At 38.0% G+C, this 21761-nt stretch overlaps 2 protein-coding genes across 3 annotated transcripts in view; one reads left to right on the plus strand and one right to left on the minus strand.

Annotated features, from left to right (window-relative positions):
* The window catches only part of LOC142336460 (uncharacterized), a 537002-nt gene that overhangs the window by 485253 nt on the left and 29988 nt on the right, over positions 1 to 21761 (plus strand). The window lies entirely within an intron of this gene.
* The window catches only part of LOC142336458 (sodium-dependent serotonin transporter-like), a 526993-nt gene that overhangs the window by 16227 nt on the left and 489005 nt on the right, over positions 1 to 21761 (minus strand). For both annotated transcript variants that reach the window (XM_075385306.1, XM_075385305.1), the window contains exons 2-5: positions 12291 to 12425; positions 12012 to 12228; positions 7407 to 7545; positions 7002 to 7136 (exon numbers count right to left, since the gene is read on the minus strand). In XM_075385306.1, coding sequence (XP_075241421.1) covers positions 7002 to 7136; positions 7407 to 7545; positions 12012 to 12228; positions 12291 to 12425 — 626 coding nt within the window. The remainder of the gene's footprint in view (positions 1 to 7001; positions 7137 to 7406; positions 7546 to 12011; positions 12229 to 12290; positions 12426 to 21761) is intronic.

Here is a 21761-nt window from a genome sequence, read left to right on the forward strand (position 1 = left end):
AAAATAGCCGCCGTTGACGCGCTTGATGCACATCAGGATTGAAACAGAAAAAGAGATAAATTGACTAATCTTTTTCAGTGTCAAAAAGTGTTTTAATTCGACGTGCAGTTTCAGCTGGATTCTAAAACTATACTTAATTCAGCTTCCTAACTGAAAGCTAATAAGCTTAATTTCAATGTCAGCTAGCAAACACTCTAATGAACTTTGACAACCTAATTCTCAACGACTTAATGACCGGACTTTATCGGTTTATCCCCTCTTTTGATTTTGCTCTTTTGAACTTGGCTGTATTCACTATCTTGCGTAATTCATTGAGTGAATGGATTCAAAAACCATTCAGTTGAAACAGTGAGCGAGGTAAGTCAGAAGTCAAATGTAAAAGTCGTGACTTATGTAAATGAAAAAGGTGATCAAAAGGTAAAGCGAATTCAAAAAAAGAGGAGCAACTAAATAATAGCCGTTTGAGGGGCTGACGGCGGCTATAAAAAAAATCTTTACAAAATATAGCCGGTGCACGATTAAAAGAAAAAAAAACAGATTTTAAGTGAGCGCGACACCATACAAAAAATCTTTAAAAAATATAGCCGGAGAAATCCGGAGTCACAGTCTTCAGGAGTAATCAATGAATTCGTCCAATACCTGGGGGAATTCCAAACTGGCTGCGCACTTGATTCATTATACTTAACTTAGTTGCACAAAGAACGGACGAGAAACTTTTTTCAGAAAAGAATTTATAAAATTACATAGTCTTCAAGAAACACTACGAAAGCAACAAAAACTATCATAAAAATATTATCCCCATCCATGGAAATTGAAAAATGACTCTGAAAAAATGAAAGCCCAAAATATTGCATCATCTGAGCATACTATCTGGTAACGTTGTAAAATCACTAAACATAACCGACTAACGTCGGGCGAATTGCTCTCAAACGACCGCCGAGGGGTTGGCTTCGTCAGTACCTATCCACTGTTTAGTGGGGTTAGTTTTAGTTTGATTGAAGGGGCCTGATATTAGGGTAATAGACGATGACATGCCACATAACAGCCGCTGATGTGCGGCATCAACAAAAGAGTTAAGGAGAGAGAGTACGCGATTAAACGTGAGCAAGAAAGAGAAGGAAAGAAATGCCAGCCAATACAGAGAGAGATTGAAAGAGCTAGGAATTTTTTGCCATGATGAGATTCGACTATAAAACTTCAAGTTTTCTAGACTTTTTAGTAAATCATATAGAAAAAAACTGAAAGCGCAAAATTCAAAAGTTTCCACATTTCGCAGTAGAGAAAATGTTCGAAAACATTTTTTGTATCTGGATATTTGTCATGTAACCCAAGACTTAACAAAGGTTTCGTTGGCCAGTAAGGATTGTTAAACTCAGAAAAGGACAAAAATGTTCAAAAATTTTAAAATTTATTGCAAATTTAAAAATCTTGCTAAGATTCGTAATATTAATATCTTCAGAACACCATTTCATTGTCTCGAGAGACTATCCAGTATGCATATTTCAAGCCTTAAGCAGTTTCATTGGCTCGTAAAGATCCATACACTTGGAACAAAATTTTTTTAAAAAAATTAAATTTTATCAAAAAATTGCTGGAGCTGGAGTCATTAAAATACTGATAACCGTTCCACTAACTCTAGAAACTAGGCAACAGCTTAGTATCAAACCTCGAAGGAGGTTTCTCTGCTCTTGAAAAACCTTAAAAAATGACAAACAATTTCAAAAAACATGAAGTTTGACAAAAATTTTTTCAAAAAGCTGCTAAAACTCTTTAAGTGTTAAAATCTTTAAAAACACTCCATTGCATCTAGAAACTATACAATAAATTGTTATCAAACTTTATAGGAGGTTCCTTGGCTCTTGAGGCTAGACAAACCTATAAAATGACAAAAATTGTCAAAAACTTGAAAAAATGGCAAGTTTCATAAAACAAATCGATAAAATTTGTGATATTAAAGAGTTAAAAACCATTCCATTACAACTGAAAACAATGCAGCCACCTATTATCAAACCTTTAAGCAGATTTTCTAAACCCTGAGGCTCAAATACCTTGAATAATTACAATAAATGAAAAAGAAATTTAAAATATGCCTTTTTTTTCAAAAAAAATGCTAAAGTTCGTGACTTTAAAATCTTGAACATAATTCCATTACGTCTAGAAACTTTACAGTAACCTATTATGAAATCCTAGAGGAGGCTCCTTGGCTCTTGAGGCCGGATAAACCTAAAAAACGACAAAATTTTTCAAAACCTTGAAAAAATTTGCCAGTTTTTCCAAAAAAAATGCAAAAATTCGCGATGTTGAAATGTTGAAACCATTCTATTACTACAAAAAACTGTGCGATAACCTATTATCAAACCATAGAGCGGGTTCCTTGACATCTACGATTGATAAAACTCGAAAAATTACAAAAATTTTCAAAAAGCTTGAAAAAAAATAGTGAAAATTTGTAAAATTTGCGTGTTTTTAGCGAACGCTTGTTTGTCAGTAGCTAGCCACCAGGGGGGAGGGGAGGCTGCACCTGGGTTCTGATGGACGTGGCAACAGTCGGGTGGGGGGTGGGGGGCAATAATGGGGGTCAACAAATGGGGGGGGGTTCTTCAACCTCTAAGAACCGCTCTTCACACCGTAAGTATGTCTCCAAAACAGTTTGAGCTGAAAGGCTGTAAGAGCACATAATGCCCGCTGGGCGCTACCTGTTTATCCCGTTTTTGAGGACAAAAAGTCAAAAGCGTCAGACGAAAAATCGGTCAAGCGAAAAATCGCATAAAAAAGACCGACAGGACTAATATAATTGCTACAAACTTCGTTTGAGAGCAATTAAATAAAATGGACAAAAATTGGCGAATACAGTAAGCACATCAGTGAATTAATTCTCGCGAAACATCCGGTGTCAAAAACTCTAGGAAACAATAGCAAATATTGGAAATAACAATCTTAGAAATTGAATTTAATACATAGCTGGCAGATTGCCAGAAAATAGCCGCAATTGATTCGTAGATCGGCAGTCTAAAAAAAAACAGTAAAAAAGACAGACCAAAAAATTTCGTCTTTTCATTGAAAGCTGATCTGTTATATTTTGGTTAGAAAAATCTGTCTAAGTTATTGCTGCCTCTATTAGCTGATCTCAAATAACCTTCACTTAGAGTGACACACACCCATCTGACCTTATCTCTTTGAATTAAAGTAAATAAAAGTCAATTTCAAATTGAGGAAGTCATTTTTGAGAGTGAGGTAAGTCAAGTGTGACCAAAAATTTAATCACGCGCATGAACAAAAAAACTCGCTCCACTAAGAACGAAAAATGACGTCACACATGCAATTCAGTTGAAATTGCATGAACGAATGAACAAAAAGTGGCTGTGACGTCATATGGTCGTAACAAAAATCATGACGACGAAATAAAAAAAAACCAAGAGAAGGCCAATAATAGCCTCAGCTATCGCTGTGCGGCTATTAATAAAAGAAGTTGGAATTAAAAACCTATGTCCCAATTAAAAGAAATTAAGAAGAATGTATAACAGAGAACAAAATTTTCTCAATTTTGACAACAGAGCAAATAAAAAATTATCGTGATCGCTATCGCCAATTAAAGAAACCTTTGGTGAAATACGCCAACAAAACGCAAAACCTCAACTAAAAACTAAGAAGACAAATGAGAAAGATTGAAATTCAGAAGAAAAATCTTTCAACCACAAAACCTAGCCACCTGAAGTTTAGCTGAAAAAACGAAATTTGCGTTTAATTTTACAGCAGATTCAAACTCAGAAAACAAAAAAAATGCTTGAAAAGGCGCAAAACCACAAATGATAATAGATATTGACTAGAATCAAGAGTGAGAACAATTGGAATGCGGGGTTGATGTTTGTGCCCCGCCCCAACACCATCTTAATGAATGCATATTATTTACAACCCCTGTCACCCGTGCAAAACTTGTGCATGATTTACTATGTAATGCAACGTGCTCTGTAACTGGAGGGGGACAAACAAGAAATATCCGAGGAAGTTGTCACAATTTGAAAACTTGAAAGGAAAACGAGATGTTCACAATTTTCTTAACACAAAATAAAGTTCTAAACCAAGAAAGTAGAACGCGTGACATGTTATATTTTGATTAAGAATCTGTATAACTTATTGCTGCTTCTATTAGATGCTCCCTAAAATCTTTAGTTGACAAAGTTAGTTGATTTCATCTACTATGATTAAATTAAGGAGAAGTCATCTTGAAAGTCATTTTTGAGAGTGAGGTAAGTAACGTGTGACCAACAATTTAATCAAGCAAATGAACAAAAATCTCGCTCTGTGAATGAAACGTAGCAACAAGAATTCTAGGAACAACTCGAAGTAGAAAAATGGCAAACCTCATTGACCTCATGCACATTCTACATAATCATGCTAAGCACTTTGAAACAAAAAAAAACATGAAAAGTAACTGACAAAGCATCTGATAAAAATTAATTTTAGCTGCGACTCCAAAACAAAAACTCTGAAATACAGATAGTTTGCCACAAAAGGGACCCAATTGAAAGACATCCTCATAAAAAAACTGGCAGGTCGCCAGAAAATAGGCGCAATAGCTTCGTAAATCTGCAGCGTCAAAAAGACAGTAAAAAACAGACCAAAAAAGAAAAATCTAATTATTAAATGCTTAGATGCTAAATTGATTAGAAATCTGTTAAATATAATCTGCCTCTAAAAACCTTCAAACAAACCCCGCAGATTGCCGGAAAATAGCCGCCGTTGATTCCAATAAGCATGATTGGGATTGAAAGAATAGATATTGAAAAAAAAAAGATTTTTGTTCAAAAACAGTTTTAAGTCCGATTTATTTTGATGGCATTTCTTCGTAGTTGAACATACTTCGATACTATCTCAGAGAGAGGCTACAGGGGCTACTATCAATACCAATAAGCATAAGAGATGGTAACTAAGACTTATAGGAACGACGTTCAAATAGCGGGCATCTAAAATTGGGCTTTATGGGTTTATCCCGTTTCTATTTCTGACTTCAATTTTTTATACTGACTCAGTTCATTTTGAATTGCTTTGCTGAGCAACTGATGTTCAAATTCACTTAGCAGAATGAGAGAAGAGAGAAACTAGTCTAGAGAAGTCAAAAAGATTTCGAGCAAAATGTCGAAAAAGCGGCAAAATGGTAAAGCGAAAAAAAGATCGACGAAAAAAAATAGGAGCGCTATAATAGCCGGCTGAGAAGATGAGGGCGGCTATTAATTAGAGTGAAACACACTCATTTGACCTTATCTCTTTGAATTAGAGATCAGTCAATTTCAGAGTGAGGAAGTCATTTTTGAGAGTGATGTAAATCACGTGTGACCAAAATTTCGATCACGCGGACGATTAAAAAACTCCCTCCACTAAGAGTGAAAACTGACGTTAAGCAATTCAGCTGAAATTGCATGAACGAATGAACAAAAAGCAGATTTGAAGTGATTGCGAAGTCATATAGTCTAAACAAAGTCTTGACGACAAAATAAAAAAGGACGACACCAATAATAGCCTCAGCTATACCTTTGCGGTTAAAATGGGTTCACGAAGAGAAAACCGAGGAAAGAAGATGAGGATGTGCAACACCAAAAAATATTTTCCATAAAATTCTCTACAATGCAAAAAAGCAACTTCCTAAGCATTATTCTGAAAAAACAATTACGACGTCTGGCATAGTAAAATCCGCATCTTCTTTTTATAGCATCTTACGCTAGATCAGTGAGTCATACAAGTCAGAAAAATAGTAAACAACAAATAAATCATGAAATCAACAAAAATAGCCTGAAAAAAAAGAATTTGTATAAGAGAAAAGTGCCATATCAAGCCTTCAATTGACAACTCATAGTAGCCATACCCATAGAATAGGTCTTAACTAAGAATTGACCAAAACCACAGCAGGAAGCGTGAAAACAGAAACATGCCAAAAATTTGAAAAACACAAAAACCGGCAAAAATTGCCCACATTTATTCAATTTTCGTCAACAAAAACAACTCAAAAAATATCAATCCAATTGAAGGAACACCAAAGCGGTTAAAACAACTAATTGCAATAAAAAATGAAGAAAAATATAAAAACTCCTAGAAAAGCTTAAAACATAAACCGACTAACCTCGGAAAAATTGCTCCCGAAAGACAGGCGGCGCAGTTTAATTCAGGGGCTTTAGCCTAGATAAATTTTTCTTTATGGGTCCAAAAAAATCAGCCGAAGGTAGCATTCGAACCCCGACCTCCTAAATGCAATTCCGTCACCTCGATGGAGGCATTAACCACTCGGCTATCAGGGCCTTATCAGAGACTATCCAAAAATCAGTTTTGTTTGAAAAACAAACTATATTTCGGAGTGAGAGCGATTGAAATCACTCAAAAATCATTTCCTTCTCAAGTGTCTGTGTGACAGACACTTGAGAAGTATATGATTATTCTAGAAGAAACTTGCAAAACTGTTAAGCAAAAAATTTGCGTAAAAAAGACACGTTTACAATAATTGCGATTCGAGAGCAATTAATAAACCATAAATGATAAGAGCTGAAAAGTGAATCTAAAAATTAGCATTTGCTTCAGATGGTGAGAAAAGCGCTTTTACTAGTTTAGATAATTTAGAGAAAAGGTTGGACTTAAAACTTTAAAAAACGCTTTGCACAAGCAGCACGTGATTAAAAATTTTTCACACCTACTTTTCTGGCTGTCTAAAAATCGACATGAACAAAAAAACTACTCTCTCTTCTCTATGCTCTTCAATTCGTTCACCCGTTTGACCTAAACACTTAGCTTTCATATGCGGCATTGACTTTCACATCCTGTTTTTAATACACTCAAAAAAATTATCGATCAAAGAAGACGCTCCACCGATACTCCTCTTCGATTCGTAAAAATGACGCCACGCAGACAATTCAGTCAAAAATAATGAATGCACGTTTTGAAATCAACGAGGCATTGTTTTTTATCGATTTGAATCTTTCGTTTTATAGGAAAAAACAGCTCCTGCTTTAACTAACCGTGATTTCAAGAATTTTCTCTGGAACTGGCGTCAAGTAGTACTTCACTCCCATCATAGCTCCGGGTAGAGTTAGACCCCTCAACAACAGACAGAACAGAATGATATAGGGTGCTGTTGCCGTAATCCATACAACCTGAAACATTACATGTGACTGCTACACTAATTAACATAGGTGTCAACACTAATTCAACATTTCAACTCTCCTCCGAATTAGCGATCTCACTCACGAACTACTAAAATGATGCCGATCTTATAGATAATTAATAATATCTTTTTCTCTGCAGTAACATACATACTAATTACTTCACAGATCTAATATCTAATCAAGCAACTCACAAGCAAGTTTTATGAACAAAATATACAGGAAGCAAAGGCATTAATAATTCGCATAATGTTGACTAACTTTTCCGGATCCCTTGATTCCCTTCCAGAGTGAGAAGTAGACAACAATGAACACAAACATCAGACAGATAGACAGTTCCCACTTCAGACCACCCATGTCTTGCAGACCAGCTGCTTTGTAGTTTTCCAACACATACCTCCTATAAATTTCAGATTATCTCAAACCAAAGAAGGCGAATAACTTACATTATTTTAAGGACTCCCCCTATTCAACTCATGAATTTCATTGGTTATCTCAAGAATAATTCAATTCTTCCGATAAAACACTACTGCTCAAAAAATCAGAGATTAATTCTCATACAATACACCTCATCAAGCATTTACTTCATTGGCGAATTTTGCTCGTGCTTCGAACTTTCATATTATATTTTATACAGTTTAATCAAATTTTTAGGGAGAGGAATCTCATATTCGGGCTTGTTGTTAAGATAAAGTTGTCCGATCGGTATAACTGAGACACCTTCACTTCAGAGTAGTATTTATCGAGTGTAAAAGGGCCGCCAAACGAAGTGGAGTGAAGCCCTGATTGTCGACGAGAAGGCGTTTTTCTTTTCAAAATTGTCCGAGCTGCGACGACCAAAGTTTTTGGTCATGTCAAGATGTAGTAAAAACAAAACAACAGCTGTCAGACTTCCCCAATTTTTCCAGCGTTTCGCAATTTCCCGAGTGTAGCCTAGAAAATTTTATGGGTGCAAAAACTCATAGTGTTTCGAACCCGTGATCTCCGGGATACCAGTCAGACATCTTAACCACTAAGCTAAAATTGCTTTGTATCCACCGCTAGCAATCGGTTTTATATTAGCAAAAAAAACTTCATTTCGGAATGCGAACAATTCAAATCACTCAAAACGAAGAAGTGAAGTGTGAAAAATTCACTTGAGAAATCACAGAATGTCCTAGAACATAAGCACAAAAATGGTCACGCAAAAATTTTGCATTACAAAAGACCAACACGTTTACAATAATTGCTTCAAATTTCGTCCGAGAAAATTAAAAAATTAGTGGGTAAATCTAAGAGAAAAACGCTGAAAACTGAAACTTGCACAATTTGTCAACCCACACTGACTAGTTATATTCAACTTTTGAATGAGTGAGAACGCTAAAACACATGCAACATATTTGAATAATTAGGCGCCCCCCAAAAAAATCGAAATTTGCAATCTTTTCTCTTCAAAATCAATATTTTGAGAACTTTCAAACTTTGCAAAAAAAATCTTAACGCAAGAAGGACACTTTTCCGCAAAACCGTTTACCAGCGTCGATCAGGCAAAAATTTATTACACTGGAAGTTTATTTAACTGCTTTATCGCAACAGGTGTCGATTAAAAGATTTTAATCAACACCTGTTGCGATAATAACAGTTAAATAAACTGCCAGTGTAATAAATTTTAATGCCTGATTGACACTGGAAAAACACTTCAGCATTAGACTACGAGTTTATCACACTCTTTTATTGCCACTGTTACTAAGTAAACAGTGGCGATAAAAGAGTGGTGATAAACTCGTAGTCTAATGACGGAAACAGTTTGATAAACTTGTAGTCTAAAAAAACTTGTAGTCTAAACGTGTGGTGTCTGTGTTGTGTGTGTCCATGCGTGTGTGTGTTTGTGCGTATGCATGCGTGCGTGTGTGTGCGTGCCTGTGCATATGTGGGTTTGTGGTTGTGTGCAAGTGTGTGTGTGAGTGATTGTGTGTGCGTGTGTGTTTGTGTGTGTGTAACCGTGTCTGTGCGAGGGTATTTGTGTGCGCGCGTGTGTGTGTGTGTGAATAAGTGTTTGTGTGCGTGTGTGTTTTTGCGTGTGTGTGTGCGTGCATGTGCGTGCGTGTTTGTAAGTGTGTAAGTGTGAGTGTGTGTTCGTGTGCGTGCTTGGGTGCGTTTGTGTGTGTGCATGTCGTGTGAGGGGGGGCATGAAGACAAAACGAAGAAAAGATCCGAAGAAATATAACTTACCTTTGAAAATGTAATTGTCCACAAAAAACAAAAACGAAAAACCAATAAGAATGTGTTCAATTTTGAAATGATCGCAGGTGTTGATTAATGAATATTACCACACGGTTGTTATCGCCACCGAGAGGTTATCAAACTCCGAGGCGAAGCCGAGGTGTTATGATTACTTCGAGGGCGATAACAACCGTGTGGTAATTTTTTAATCAACACCTGTTGCGATCATTTCAAAATTGAACACAGTTTTATTGGTTTTTCCTTTTCATTTTTTGTGGACAATTACATTTTCAAAGGTAAATGAAATTTCTTCGGATCTGTTCTTCGTTTTATCCTCATGCTCACCTCCCCCACACACAACATACACACAAACGCACACACAAACACACGCACGCACACTCACACTTACTTACACACTTACAAACACACATGCACGCACACACACACGCAAAAACAGACACACACGCACACAAACACACGCCACTTACACACACATACACCACACACACATCAAACACACGCGCGCACACAAATACACACGCACGCACACTCGTACACTCGCACCAACGCCTGCATACAAACACACAACCGCACACTTACAAACAGACACGCTTACACACACACACACAACCTAAAACACACACGCAACCACGCACACTTACAGACAACCACAAACACACACGCAAATGGACCCACTCAAGTTCACACGCGCCCACACACGCACACAAACAACCACACACACACAAGCACCCACACACATACGCACGCACCAACGCGCACACACACACACACAAACACACATACGCAAGCACAGGCACGCACGCACACACACACACACACACACATGCACACACACACACATACGCGCACACACGCACACAAACACACCACGCACACACCGCACACACACGACACACACAACACACACGCCACAAGTTTTCTTAGACTACAAGTTTATCAAAGCACACACGCACACAGTCAACGACGCAAATACACAAACACACGCACACAGACACACATACGCGCGCGCACACACACAAGCACACAACCAGAAAAACACACACACACGCACAAACAGACACACACACGCAAACACACACATACCACGCACACACATACGCGCACACAAACACACCACACACACACACACCGCACACGCACAAACACACACACGGAAACACACACATACCACGCACATCACACACACACACGCACACACATACGCGCACACAAACACACCACACACACACACGACACACACACCACACAAACATACAACACACACGCCACACAAGTTTTTTTAGACTACAAGTTTATCAAAGCACACACGTACACACGCACCCACACAAACACACGCACACAGACACACACATACGCGCGCGCACACACACGCAAACACACACACACACATACCACGCACAACACACACACACACACATACGCGCGCACACACACACGCAAACACACACACATACCACGCACAACACACACAGCACAAACACACCACACACACACCGCACACGCGACACACACACACACCGCACACACACAACACCAACGCCACACAAGTTTTTTTTAGACTACAAGTTTATCAAACTGTTTCCATCATCGGAATGCTGGGAACTTAGAAAATCTGAATACCAGATCATGGAATCCTTCCATAAGAAAGCAATGAGATGGATCTGCGGGAGTATTGACTACAAGGACGCTATTTTAAAATCGAATCTACTACCACCACTTTATTTTAAAGTATTGAAAGATCTGTTGATGTTGAGTAGCCTTCTGAGCGGCAAGTATGATGTGGAATTCTCAGAAATCCGAGTTGTTGGAGAGGACAGAAGGAAAAGAGTGGCACTCCCAGAGGTCAAATATGAGGTTCAGAGACTGAACTTCTGGTACAGAACGGGGTTTCGAGTGAACGTCATCCAGAAAGTGATGGACTTCTTCTGTGAGCAGCAACTGAAGAGGAAACTCATTGAATACATGTGGAGCTATTTGGAAAGAAACTGGAATGAGCAGAATCCTTGCACATGGACATTCATTTGTATCTGTGAAAACTGTCGTGCACATCCTAGAACCTAACAGCGGAAATAACATTCCAGTGGCATATCCACGAAGTCATAATAATAATAATAATAATAATAATTAGAGTACGAGTTTAACACCACTCTTTTATCGCCATTGTTTATTTAGTAACAGTGGCGATAAAAGAGTGTGATAAACTCGTAGTCTAATGCTGAGGTGTTTTTCTAGTGTCGATCGGGAACTAAAATTTATTACAATGGCAGTTTATTTAACTGCTGTTATCGCAACAGGTGTTGATTAAAAAAATTACCACAGGATTGTTATCGCCCTCAAAGTTATCATAACACCTCGGCTTCGCCTCGGAGATTGATAATTTCTTGGTGGCAATAAAAACCGTGTGGTAATATTCATTATCACATGAGCTCATCGCTCCTCACATTCTGAGCAATGAGCTGGCGACTGAAATATTATGAATGAAACAAATTTTAAGAAAACTCACGAATAGTTGCTTTTCTTGATTTTTGCTGTGTTCGCAAAGCAGTGTTTAATTTTAAAAAATTGGAGCCTAGTGACTACTGAAACGTATCAGAGCTAACTTTTAAGTTTGACTTTTAAGTAAGACTGAACTGTTTGACTAACGTGTAATATTGACTAGCAGGAGTTTCTGTCAAGTTTTGATCAGGTCTCGGCGTTTGTCCGATAGCTAGACATTTGTCATCATTCCATGGATTTCCACAAGATACCCATGGTAACGTTAAAGTAAATGATGAGTACAGATAATAAAAGGCTGTGGCAATAACTGTGTTGTAGAAAAAGCTCATGTACATGTTTATAAAAATGATAGCGAAGCCCACACCTGAAACAATTCAAAAATCCAGTTTCGCATTAATTTTGCATTTAATTAAACTAACAACTTACCTTTCATAGCAGGGCATAATTTGTTCCAAAGCGTTATACAACCAGTCCGATAATACTGGCCAAGTGCAAGCTCCATAAAAAATAAAGGTAGCCCTCCAAAGAGAAAACATATCGAGTAAGGTAACAAAAAAGCACCTGAAACAGAACAATCGGTGAACCGTAAAATTGATATATTTTTAGAGTTAGGAGTTGTTGTTGTTGTTGTTGTTGGGGATTTACAGTTTTCACTGAGGGGATTTTCGTCCCAGTCGTCGTCTTAGAAAATTGTCCTATTATTTCTGCAGATCTGACAGTCACAGCATAGATGCCAGCTACAGATGTTATTTTCGTCGAATCGCTCGTTTACAAACTTCCACATGAAATTTAAAACTCGATTTTTAAGACCTTTTTTCGTATTAAATTCAATGTATTTTTCTATTCGATTTGCTAGTCTGCATGTACGGAAAAAGAAATCATTTCTAGCCTTTTCAGTTCTGGCTTTCGGGAGTATCTAATCACTTAACTAAACACTTTTGTGAATAGTGTAATTTTCAATCACAACTTGTCTTCTTTATACAATTTTAACAAATTTTTGCCCTGAAGATGTGTGAGGGCCAATATGACTAATGATTCAATCGATTTCTCACTTAATGAGACCCAAACTTCAGTGTACCCCTTCTTCTAGCCTCCTCGCACAATGCATCTCATTAATAACAGAAACACTTTTGCGCGGAAACTAAATATTTACAAATCTCCATGTCTTGAGCGCAGAATGAAGTCACCTGAAAACGAACTGAATAACTCAATTGAGTTGCACAAGTGTCTTTTATTTAAGTTTGACCTCGCAAATAGTCAAAACTGCTATCGTTTTTTGGAAATTCTTAAGAGCTAAGTTTCGACCGCAAATTAGCAGAGACAATATTTTTGATCGAATTGACATTGTCAAAGCTCCAGAGCAGAAGGAATTGACAATTGAAATTTAAATTGATTTAAAAAAAAAACAAACGTTTTCGAACATTGCGTTCATCGTCAGGTTTAACATTGCGTTCATCGTCAGATTTAACATTGCGTTCATTGTCAGGTCGAATTGCCATGCGAGCAACGTTACATTGTGGATCAAAACGAAAATCTCCTATTCAAAACTCATACAGAAAAGACCCATATTAAAAGTTTTAAGTTCTTTTAACATTTCAGCGAACTTTAAGGTTGAAACCTGAAAACATTTTAGAAAAACTCGAAAAAGTAAACAGATAATCAAGACACGTTGCTGTATATATGCATATCTGTAAATATTTACTAAGGTTTTCAACCATATCTGTAAATATTTACTTAACAAGTTTTAAACTCATGACGATGCGAGTTATTGCGAAAACGTTCGAGTAATTTAACAATTTTTTATAGAGTTTAAACACTTTTTAGTTTAACAATCAAATAAAATTATTTAAAATTATATAAATTGTCTTTGACTCAGTCTATTGAATACTAAGAAATGATGTAAAAGAAACCGATTTGTCAAACTATAATTACTTCCGATATTTAAAACAATTTTTTTCGAACTTTACATTCATCGTCAGGTTAAAAATGTTTTACAAATTGTTAAAAGATAACATAAATATGTATTTACATTTGTCTGAGACCACACTTAAAACAATTCTAGGAACTATTCTAAAAAAATCAATCAGAAATTTTTTCATATGTACAATATTAAGCCTATTTGCAACTCAAATTTACATCCGTTATCAATTTATTTCAAAACATTCCTATTCCGGATTTTTCGATTTTGGTCATGTTCTTGTAATTTAAGGGTTATTCCTAATTTGCCCTAAACTTAAGTATCCCTCTTGTGGAGATTTTGCAAATTTCGTTTTGCCCTATGCATCCTCATCTAGTCAAAATTATATTTTTGAACTAATATTTCAACGTGAGTCCCCCCCTATATTCATCGCATGTGTTTAGTGCCGGCTTCAGATTGCTGATTTACATAGATTCGATAATCATTAGTTTTTCTACCGTCCGACAGGCGTCCAGAATTTTCCATTCAATGTCATTCGCGGCGCCACGACATTCAACCAGATGTTGACCCACCTGTGAACCCTTCTTTTGATGTTTTGTAATCCTTGTGGTAACATGTCGGCTTGTTTGCCCAACTTAGGTGGATCCGCATCCATTACATTTAATCTCATATACCACGTGAGATTTCAGGTCTCTATCGAAAAATGATTTTAGGTTGGGGAGGCATGATCTTAATTTCCGCGTTGTAATTCGCATAATTTCTTCAGTTTGCTGGCAAAGTTTTTAGTAAGGTTGCATCTGTATTGTAGTAAAATAGTTCGCTTATCATAAGATCTAGTCTTGCTTTTTATATCCTCTTTTGGTGTTGTTCGCAATTGGTCTTTACCGCCACTTATAATTTTTTCTAGAGTCTGGTTCACTATTTTTGAAGACCAATCTTCTGGATATTGAATTTTGGTCGAGCAAGTTTTGTTCTTTTCAAGAGCCTTATCGAAGGCCAACCAATCAGAGGTTGCATTTAAAACCGTATGAACCGTCCCTTGAATCACAATTTTCTTATGCTGAAGCGTTGTACAGCTGCAAAAATTCAGTATTATTCCAGTGTCAGTCGGTTTTTGATACCAATGACAGGTGATATTACTTTCGCTGCTCACATTTACGTTAATGTCAAGAAAAGCCAAATTCCCTTCCATGTTAACTTTTTCTAAGGTAAATTGCAAGTTGTTCTGTAAAGAATTTGCAAATTTTAAATAATCGTCCGGGTCACCACGAACCGTGCAGATAATATCTTCTACATACCTTTTAAACATTTTCATCTCCTCATACCGCCCCACTATCTGTTGGTTGTTGCAATAAGTACAAATCCAAACAACATCCTGCATGTTGGCGTATTCCTCATTCGATATATTTTGGCATCTTGCATGAAACCAGTTTTTGCATGACTCACATTCTACTACTCTTCCTCGGAAAGTCACTCTCCGGTTACAGTATTCGCACTTCCCGTTTTTGTCGGATCTCGAAATGTTTTCATTGAGTTCTTGTTTTTGCAGTGATGCCTAAAACAATTCATCCACACGTTTGTTAGTATAACAGCCAGTGATGCACCCATAGCCAGAGCATCCGATTGTACATACCAAATTCCATTATATTTGAAATGAACATTCGTCACCGCAACCTTTGGCAAATTTTTCATGGCGGATCTTGGGATATCTGGTGCTAGGTTGCTTGAATAGAGTTCTCTTAGAGCAATTTCTATAGCCTCTCTAACCGGAACGTTGGTGTACAAACTTTTTACGTCAAGAGATACTATCTACTTGTCATCTTCAAGAGTGAGAGACTCTAAGGCCCTTCTGGCATCTTGCTTGTTGGTTTCAATGTTTGCGCCCGAAGTTTTCTGGAAAAGTGGCGCCAGAAATTTGTTTAAGTTTTCGTAGCTGCTACCAGGTTTTCTAAGAAATGAGTTAGAATAACAACGAAATTTTGAAATTATTTACACTTGAAATCATATTTGCAACAGTTTAATTATATTTTATTACACCAATGTAGTTCAACCTTTTTTCCAGAGTTTTTGAAATTCCCGAGTATTATAATTATTATTTTTAATATTATTTTACTATTTTTATTAATATTATTATTATTCTTATCATTATTATTATTATTATTATTAATATTATTATTATTATTATTTTTATTAATATTATTATTATTATTATTATTATTATTATTATTATTATTATTACAATTATTTTTATTAACATTATTATTATTATTATTATTATTATTATTATTATTATTATTATTATTACTTTTATTAATATTATTATTATTATAATTATTATTATTATTATTGTGTCAACCAAACACAGTGTGTGGCTAGAGCTATGTTGATTAAGCAGAGGCAGTGAAAAGACTAGCGCTATAAGAATTAACCATTCGACTTAGACTATTTTGTTCTTGCTAAAGACACCATGTGCGCTTAGTTATTGCGCTCCAAACGGAGCTCGAGAATAGCGACTGGCACAACCAGATAGCAACAAATGAACAATGCGATAGATACGTACTTACAACTATGAATGAGATAATTAAATAACATATGAATTTTTATAAGAGTTCATAATAATACGTTTGGATGCTTGGTTACTGAGTGAGCCAGACGCTCACTACATTCCACCCCGACTGGATGATGGCTAGCAGTTTGAGTTGTGCTAGGCATCTTTGTTTGAGGCAGTTTCCCTGTGAGGTGTTCATCTGTGTCCCGTTCGGGATTTGGTATCGGGGGTGAGCAGTCCATAGGGGTCGGCTGTGGAGTGACGAATGTCCTAGTGGGAACAGAGTGTATAGAGGCTGTCTGGAATGAGGGGCTGGATTTTTGTGAGTCTGAGGATAGGATTACAATGTTCTGTCCGAACTATGAGCAGTTCGGGTTTACGGTTAGGGGGGAGTTGTTTGGGGTTCGTCCGAGGTATCCACTAGGTCGATGACCGTGTTCTCTTTTGTGGCATTAGATTGGGGAATGTATGCAATTGTTTGTTCTACAATCAGTTTCTTTACTGTAGCTTCTGCTTGTGATTTGCGTTTGTTGCGCAGTGGGGTAATTTGACTATGGTGGAGACTGTGTTCCTAGAGGGCGTGGTCATCATGAAGTTTGCGGCTGAATATGCTGCTATAGTGAAAGGCTTTGTGTGCCCTGGGAAATGCTCCTGGAAGATGCGGCGTGTCGTCTTCTTCCGTTGTAGTTCATTGAGGTTAATTAGGCTTTGGCTTGTGTTTAAGATTCTGCATTGTTTTAGGGCGGCAATTTTTGCTTTTGTGAGTTTTGTATTGGCAGTTTTCCTGGCTGCTGACACGGTAGCCTTATTTCGAATTGAAGTGCGTTTCCTTTCTGGGACCAATCTCGCGGATTTTTTCCTGTTCAGTTTCTTGGGTATTTCTGATGGGCGTGTCCTCGTTGTGATTGGCCAGATGTTTATTGAAGAATTTGCCACTAGGGATGCTGGCTCGTTATCTTCAATGGGCGTTGGGGTGCCGTGCTGTTGGCTTGTTGTGGCTATTGGTGCTGATGAGGGTCCCGGATCATTGTGGGGGATGGTTGTCTTCTGGTGCTCGCTTGTGGCCGGCTTCTCCATTCGGGCTGCTTTGGCTGCTTGGGCCTTTTCTGCTAAACAGAATTTTTCTATTTTGTGTTTCTTTCTATTATTTTCTCCTACAGCTTTGCATGCGACGATGTTTATGAGGCGGAGTTTTGGTTTGGGCGGTCTTGGACGTTTTTCGGAGAAGATGGCAATGTTGCTGTTACGGATTACAGTGTTTTTTGGTTATGTATATCGATATTAATGGTGTGGTGGGGTATAGTCTACAATTGTTCCATCAGGGATTATTGACCAGAGGGGTTTTAGAGTTCCTCTGGGTTCAAGGTTTTTTCTTCCGATGTTTTTGCGTGCTAGGTTACGCCGTGTTTGGTCAATTATAGTTGATTTATCGCCTATTTGAAATTTAAATTTAGACGGAATTATTGTACCCTTTTGGGCTGGTCTGTAGGGGACGTCGTCCGAGTCTGATGATTCTGGAGTTTTCGAGTCATCGGAGGGGGTGTCGCGTCGGGAAGGTTCTTCTGGCTTGTTGTGGGTATCCAGGTAAACTTCGGAATTTTTGTCGCGGTCCCAGATTGCTGCTGGCGTCAGGGCTGGCTTCTGGAGTAGTCGTTTGTCTAGGTAAAAGGATTTTATATTATTGTATGTTAAATTGTTTGATGAGTTAGGGATTGTTAAAAGGTTAGATACTTCCGTGTTTTTTGGGTCTAACGAAGTGAGCTTAGAATGGGGGTATTTTCGTGACCCGATTGGGTATTAGTTTTATTGATTCGAATATGTCTGATTTTTTTCGGTTATTGTGGTAGTGTCCCAAATTGGGTCGATATTAATGGTTGCAAGTCTTTCTATAAGTGTTTGTATCAGGCGTTCCACCATGCCCGATGCCTGGTGGTCGTGGGTGGGAGAGAAATTGAGTTTAACTTTTTGTCTTTGCAGTAGATTTCGAACGCCCTAGATTTAAACACTTGTGCTTGATTGCAGCGTTTGCTGCGTGGGATACCGTGGAATGCGCATTATTGTATTAGGAATTCTAGTGCGGTTTGTGTATCGCAACTAGTGTGTACTATTGCTGAGGGGTATCTTGAGAAACGATCAACGGCGGCTAGGATGTAGTGTTCGTTATTAGGAATTTTTGTGTCTACGATTGGTCCTGCAAAATCTATTTGTATTTCTTCGTTTGGTTCTCCTGGTTTTGGGAGTTGGCCTAAGCTTGTTTTCGGTAATATAGGTTTCAGATTCTTACCTTGGTCTAGGCACTGTCTGCAGTTTTCTGCCCGTAGCGCAATCGTGCGGTGCATTTGGGGAAACGAGATTAGATTGGCCAGGCGAATGGTCCCAACTTGGCCCGGGTGGATGCGGTGTACCGCATTGATAAAAAGATTTTGTAATTGGTAAGGGATAACCAGTTTACCATCGTATAAGAGGCATCCCGATTGGCTACGGCTAGATCATTTCATAAGCTCTTGGTAATACTTTGAAAATTGTTTCAACTCCGCCCATTTGGGGGCTTTTACGAATTTGATGATTGCCTGAAGGTTTCTGTCCTTTAAGGTAGCTTCTGCTAAGAGTTCTTCGCCTAATACGCGGGCAAGGTTGCGACGATAATTGGGGGGATGTTCATGTTCGAAATCGAATAGGGGTGCATGTTTTGAATCAATTATTGGGTTTCGGCCTTGGCCTACATTGGAGGTTGGGGGTTAGTATCCGTTTGGGAAGCTACAGAAGTTTGGGTGGTTACAGAGACTGGGGAGTTTGAATTTTGGGCGTTCATGGCTCTACTTCTTTTGGGTTTACGATTACGTTTAGTAATGGGTTTTTCAAAAGTGTTTAAATGAGGTTTATTTCTATTGATTACGTTATTAATAATTGGAGAATTTGAAGGTTGGGAGGAAGATAATTGAGATAATGAAAAAGAATTAATACTGTTTAAAAAATTAGAAGATTGTGATTAAAGACAGTGTGAATTAGAGAAAGAGTTAATAGGCAACTGGTTTGTACGAGAGAAATAACAATAAGTTTTCGCTTTGTTTTTTGCTTGTTGAATTACGCTCATTGCGTCATATGATTTGCGCGTGTCTCCGCATGGAGCAATCTGATTGGCTGAAATTTTGTGCTTTCTTTCTTCGTTCAGTAAAGTAAAAGTAAAGTCGTTTATTCTATTTATTACTAAAAGTTCATCGTCTGCGCTTATGGGAGGGGGATTTAAGTGAGGGTTTCTGCTCAGGTAATCTGTAAAGCCCATGTCATTTCCTGGTAAATGATTGATGATGAAAATGTATGCGAGTAGTTTATCTACCCAGCGGGCTAGTCTGCTTTGTCGGGATTTGTTGGCCCGATTGGGTTTAATGGCCGATAATAACGCTGTATGATCTGTAATGAGCTCAAATTTTGATCCTAGGAGGTAAAATTTGAAATGGTCTGTGGCCCAGACTACTGAAAGTAATTCTAGTTCGTTTATGTTGTATTTTAGTTTGGCTTCGTTGAGGAAGCGAATGGCGTAAGCTATGGGAGACCACCCATCGGTGTAATGTTGTTCTAGGACTGCCCCGAGGCAGGTATGGCTGGCATCACATTTTAGGCGTGAGTTTCGTTAATTGTCAAAATGTTTTTTTTCGGTAATTTTTAATATCTCCGCTTTTATTTTTTCGAGCGCTGTGGTTTGAGAGTTTTGCCATTGTATTTTGTTGTTGGTAACGCTTTCATTTTTTAATAGCGGTCGTATGGGGTCGAGGAAGTTGGCTAGGTTTGGTATGAACTTTATGAGTTGGCGTATGGAACCCATAAAGGAGCGAAGTTGTTTAAGTGTATTAGGGGGTTTAAGGTTGAGTATCGAGTCAGTCTTTTTTACGGTTGGTGTAATTCCCGCTTGAGTGACTTTGTATCCGAGCCATGTTATGACGAGTTTTGCGAATTCTCATTGGCGAGATTTTCTTTGTCCAGTCTTGAGAGGAAAATGTCTATGTCTGATTCATGGTTCTATAATTTGCCCTTGGTTATGATTAGAATATCATCAAGGAAATTGATTTTGTTGTGGATGTTTTCTAGTGTTTTGTCAAGTGTTTTTTGGAACGTTGCTTGCATGTCCGTAGAGTCCCTAGAATTGGTATGTTCCTGTTGATTTGCCCCTAGATTTTGGGGTGTTGGGGGATTTGCCTGTAAGCGTATTTAAGGTCCATTTTTGAGAATAGGAAGTTACAAGGTTTATTTTTGTTTTTCTGAAATGTATTTGGCCACCGGGTCCATCAGGTTGTCGATGGGTTGCATTTGGTATTTGTTCATTTCGATTGCGTCATTAAGGAGTTTAGAGTCTAGTGCTAGTTTGATGGATTTGTCTTGTTTTAATGTGATGGCTACGGGGCTTATGAAAACTTTGTCTGAGCATTTGTCTAGTTTAATTATTTGTTTTGTGTCTTAGAGATGGCGGATTTCCTTATCTACTTTGTCGGTTAACTGTAGGGGGACTCTTCGACCTTTGTGTTGGTATGGGTGTATTTCTTTTTTTTAGTGTGGACTTTGCGCTATGGTTTTTTGATTTGCCCAATCGTGTGCATAGATGGGGGTATTTCTTTATAATTCAGAGTTGTACTGGGTTATCCAGTTGGATTTTGTTTATGTTTATATCTTTATTTTGGGAGAGGGTGAATTCGAGTTTGCCGAGCACATCTCGTCCTAGTATGTTGAGAGTGTTAGAGTTTACCACTAGGATTTCGTTATTTTCAATCTCCCAATGTCCGGAGTTTAGCTTTATTTGCAAGGCTCCTTTCGTGTCATTCCATTTGGAGGATTTGCATTGTTGTAATATCTTTACTGCTTCTTGCTTGCCTATAAAGCTTCTGGGGCTGCCGGTGTCCGCAAGCCAGTCAATTTCGGTATTGTCTGAGGTTGTTCGTATCCAGATTTCGTCTGATAGATTGGGTGAGTATTTGCTTGGGGGTTAGTTATTGAATGTCTTTGGTTTGATGAAGTTCACTGCATTCCAGCTGTCGAACACTTCTTGTATAAAGAATGTGTTTTCGAGATCTACTGTTTCATCATTATTGTCCTGTTGGGTATCTTGGTTTGGAACGATGGTTTTGTGTTATTGCCCTTATGTGTCGTACTCTGCGAGTTTGGTGGATGTTTTGCTGGGGTGTTATCTGTTGGGACTGCCACAAGAATTTTGCTGATAGGCACACCTTGCTGTAGTGTAGGATTTCTTTGCATAAGTTGCATTGGACTCTCTTGGCTGGGTTCTGTTGTAAATGTTCTGGGGTTAATGGTATTCCACATCGTCTGCACGGGTTTGTGATGGTGTTGTTGCGTGGTGGTTGGAAGTTCCGAGTGGGTAGGCGGGGTTGTAGTGTTTTGTTGTATGTTTGGTTTCTCTGATTGCGTGCGATATAGGATATTT

Source organism: Convolutriloba macropyga, chromosome 3 (assembly GCF_964194025.1).
Source record: "Convolutriloba macropyga chromosome 3, txConMacr16.3, whole genome shotgun sequence".
In the NCBI taxonomy this organism is placed as follows: Eukaryota; Metazoa; Xenacoelomorpha; order Acoela; family Convolutidae; genus Convolutriloba; species Convolutriloba macropyga.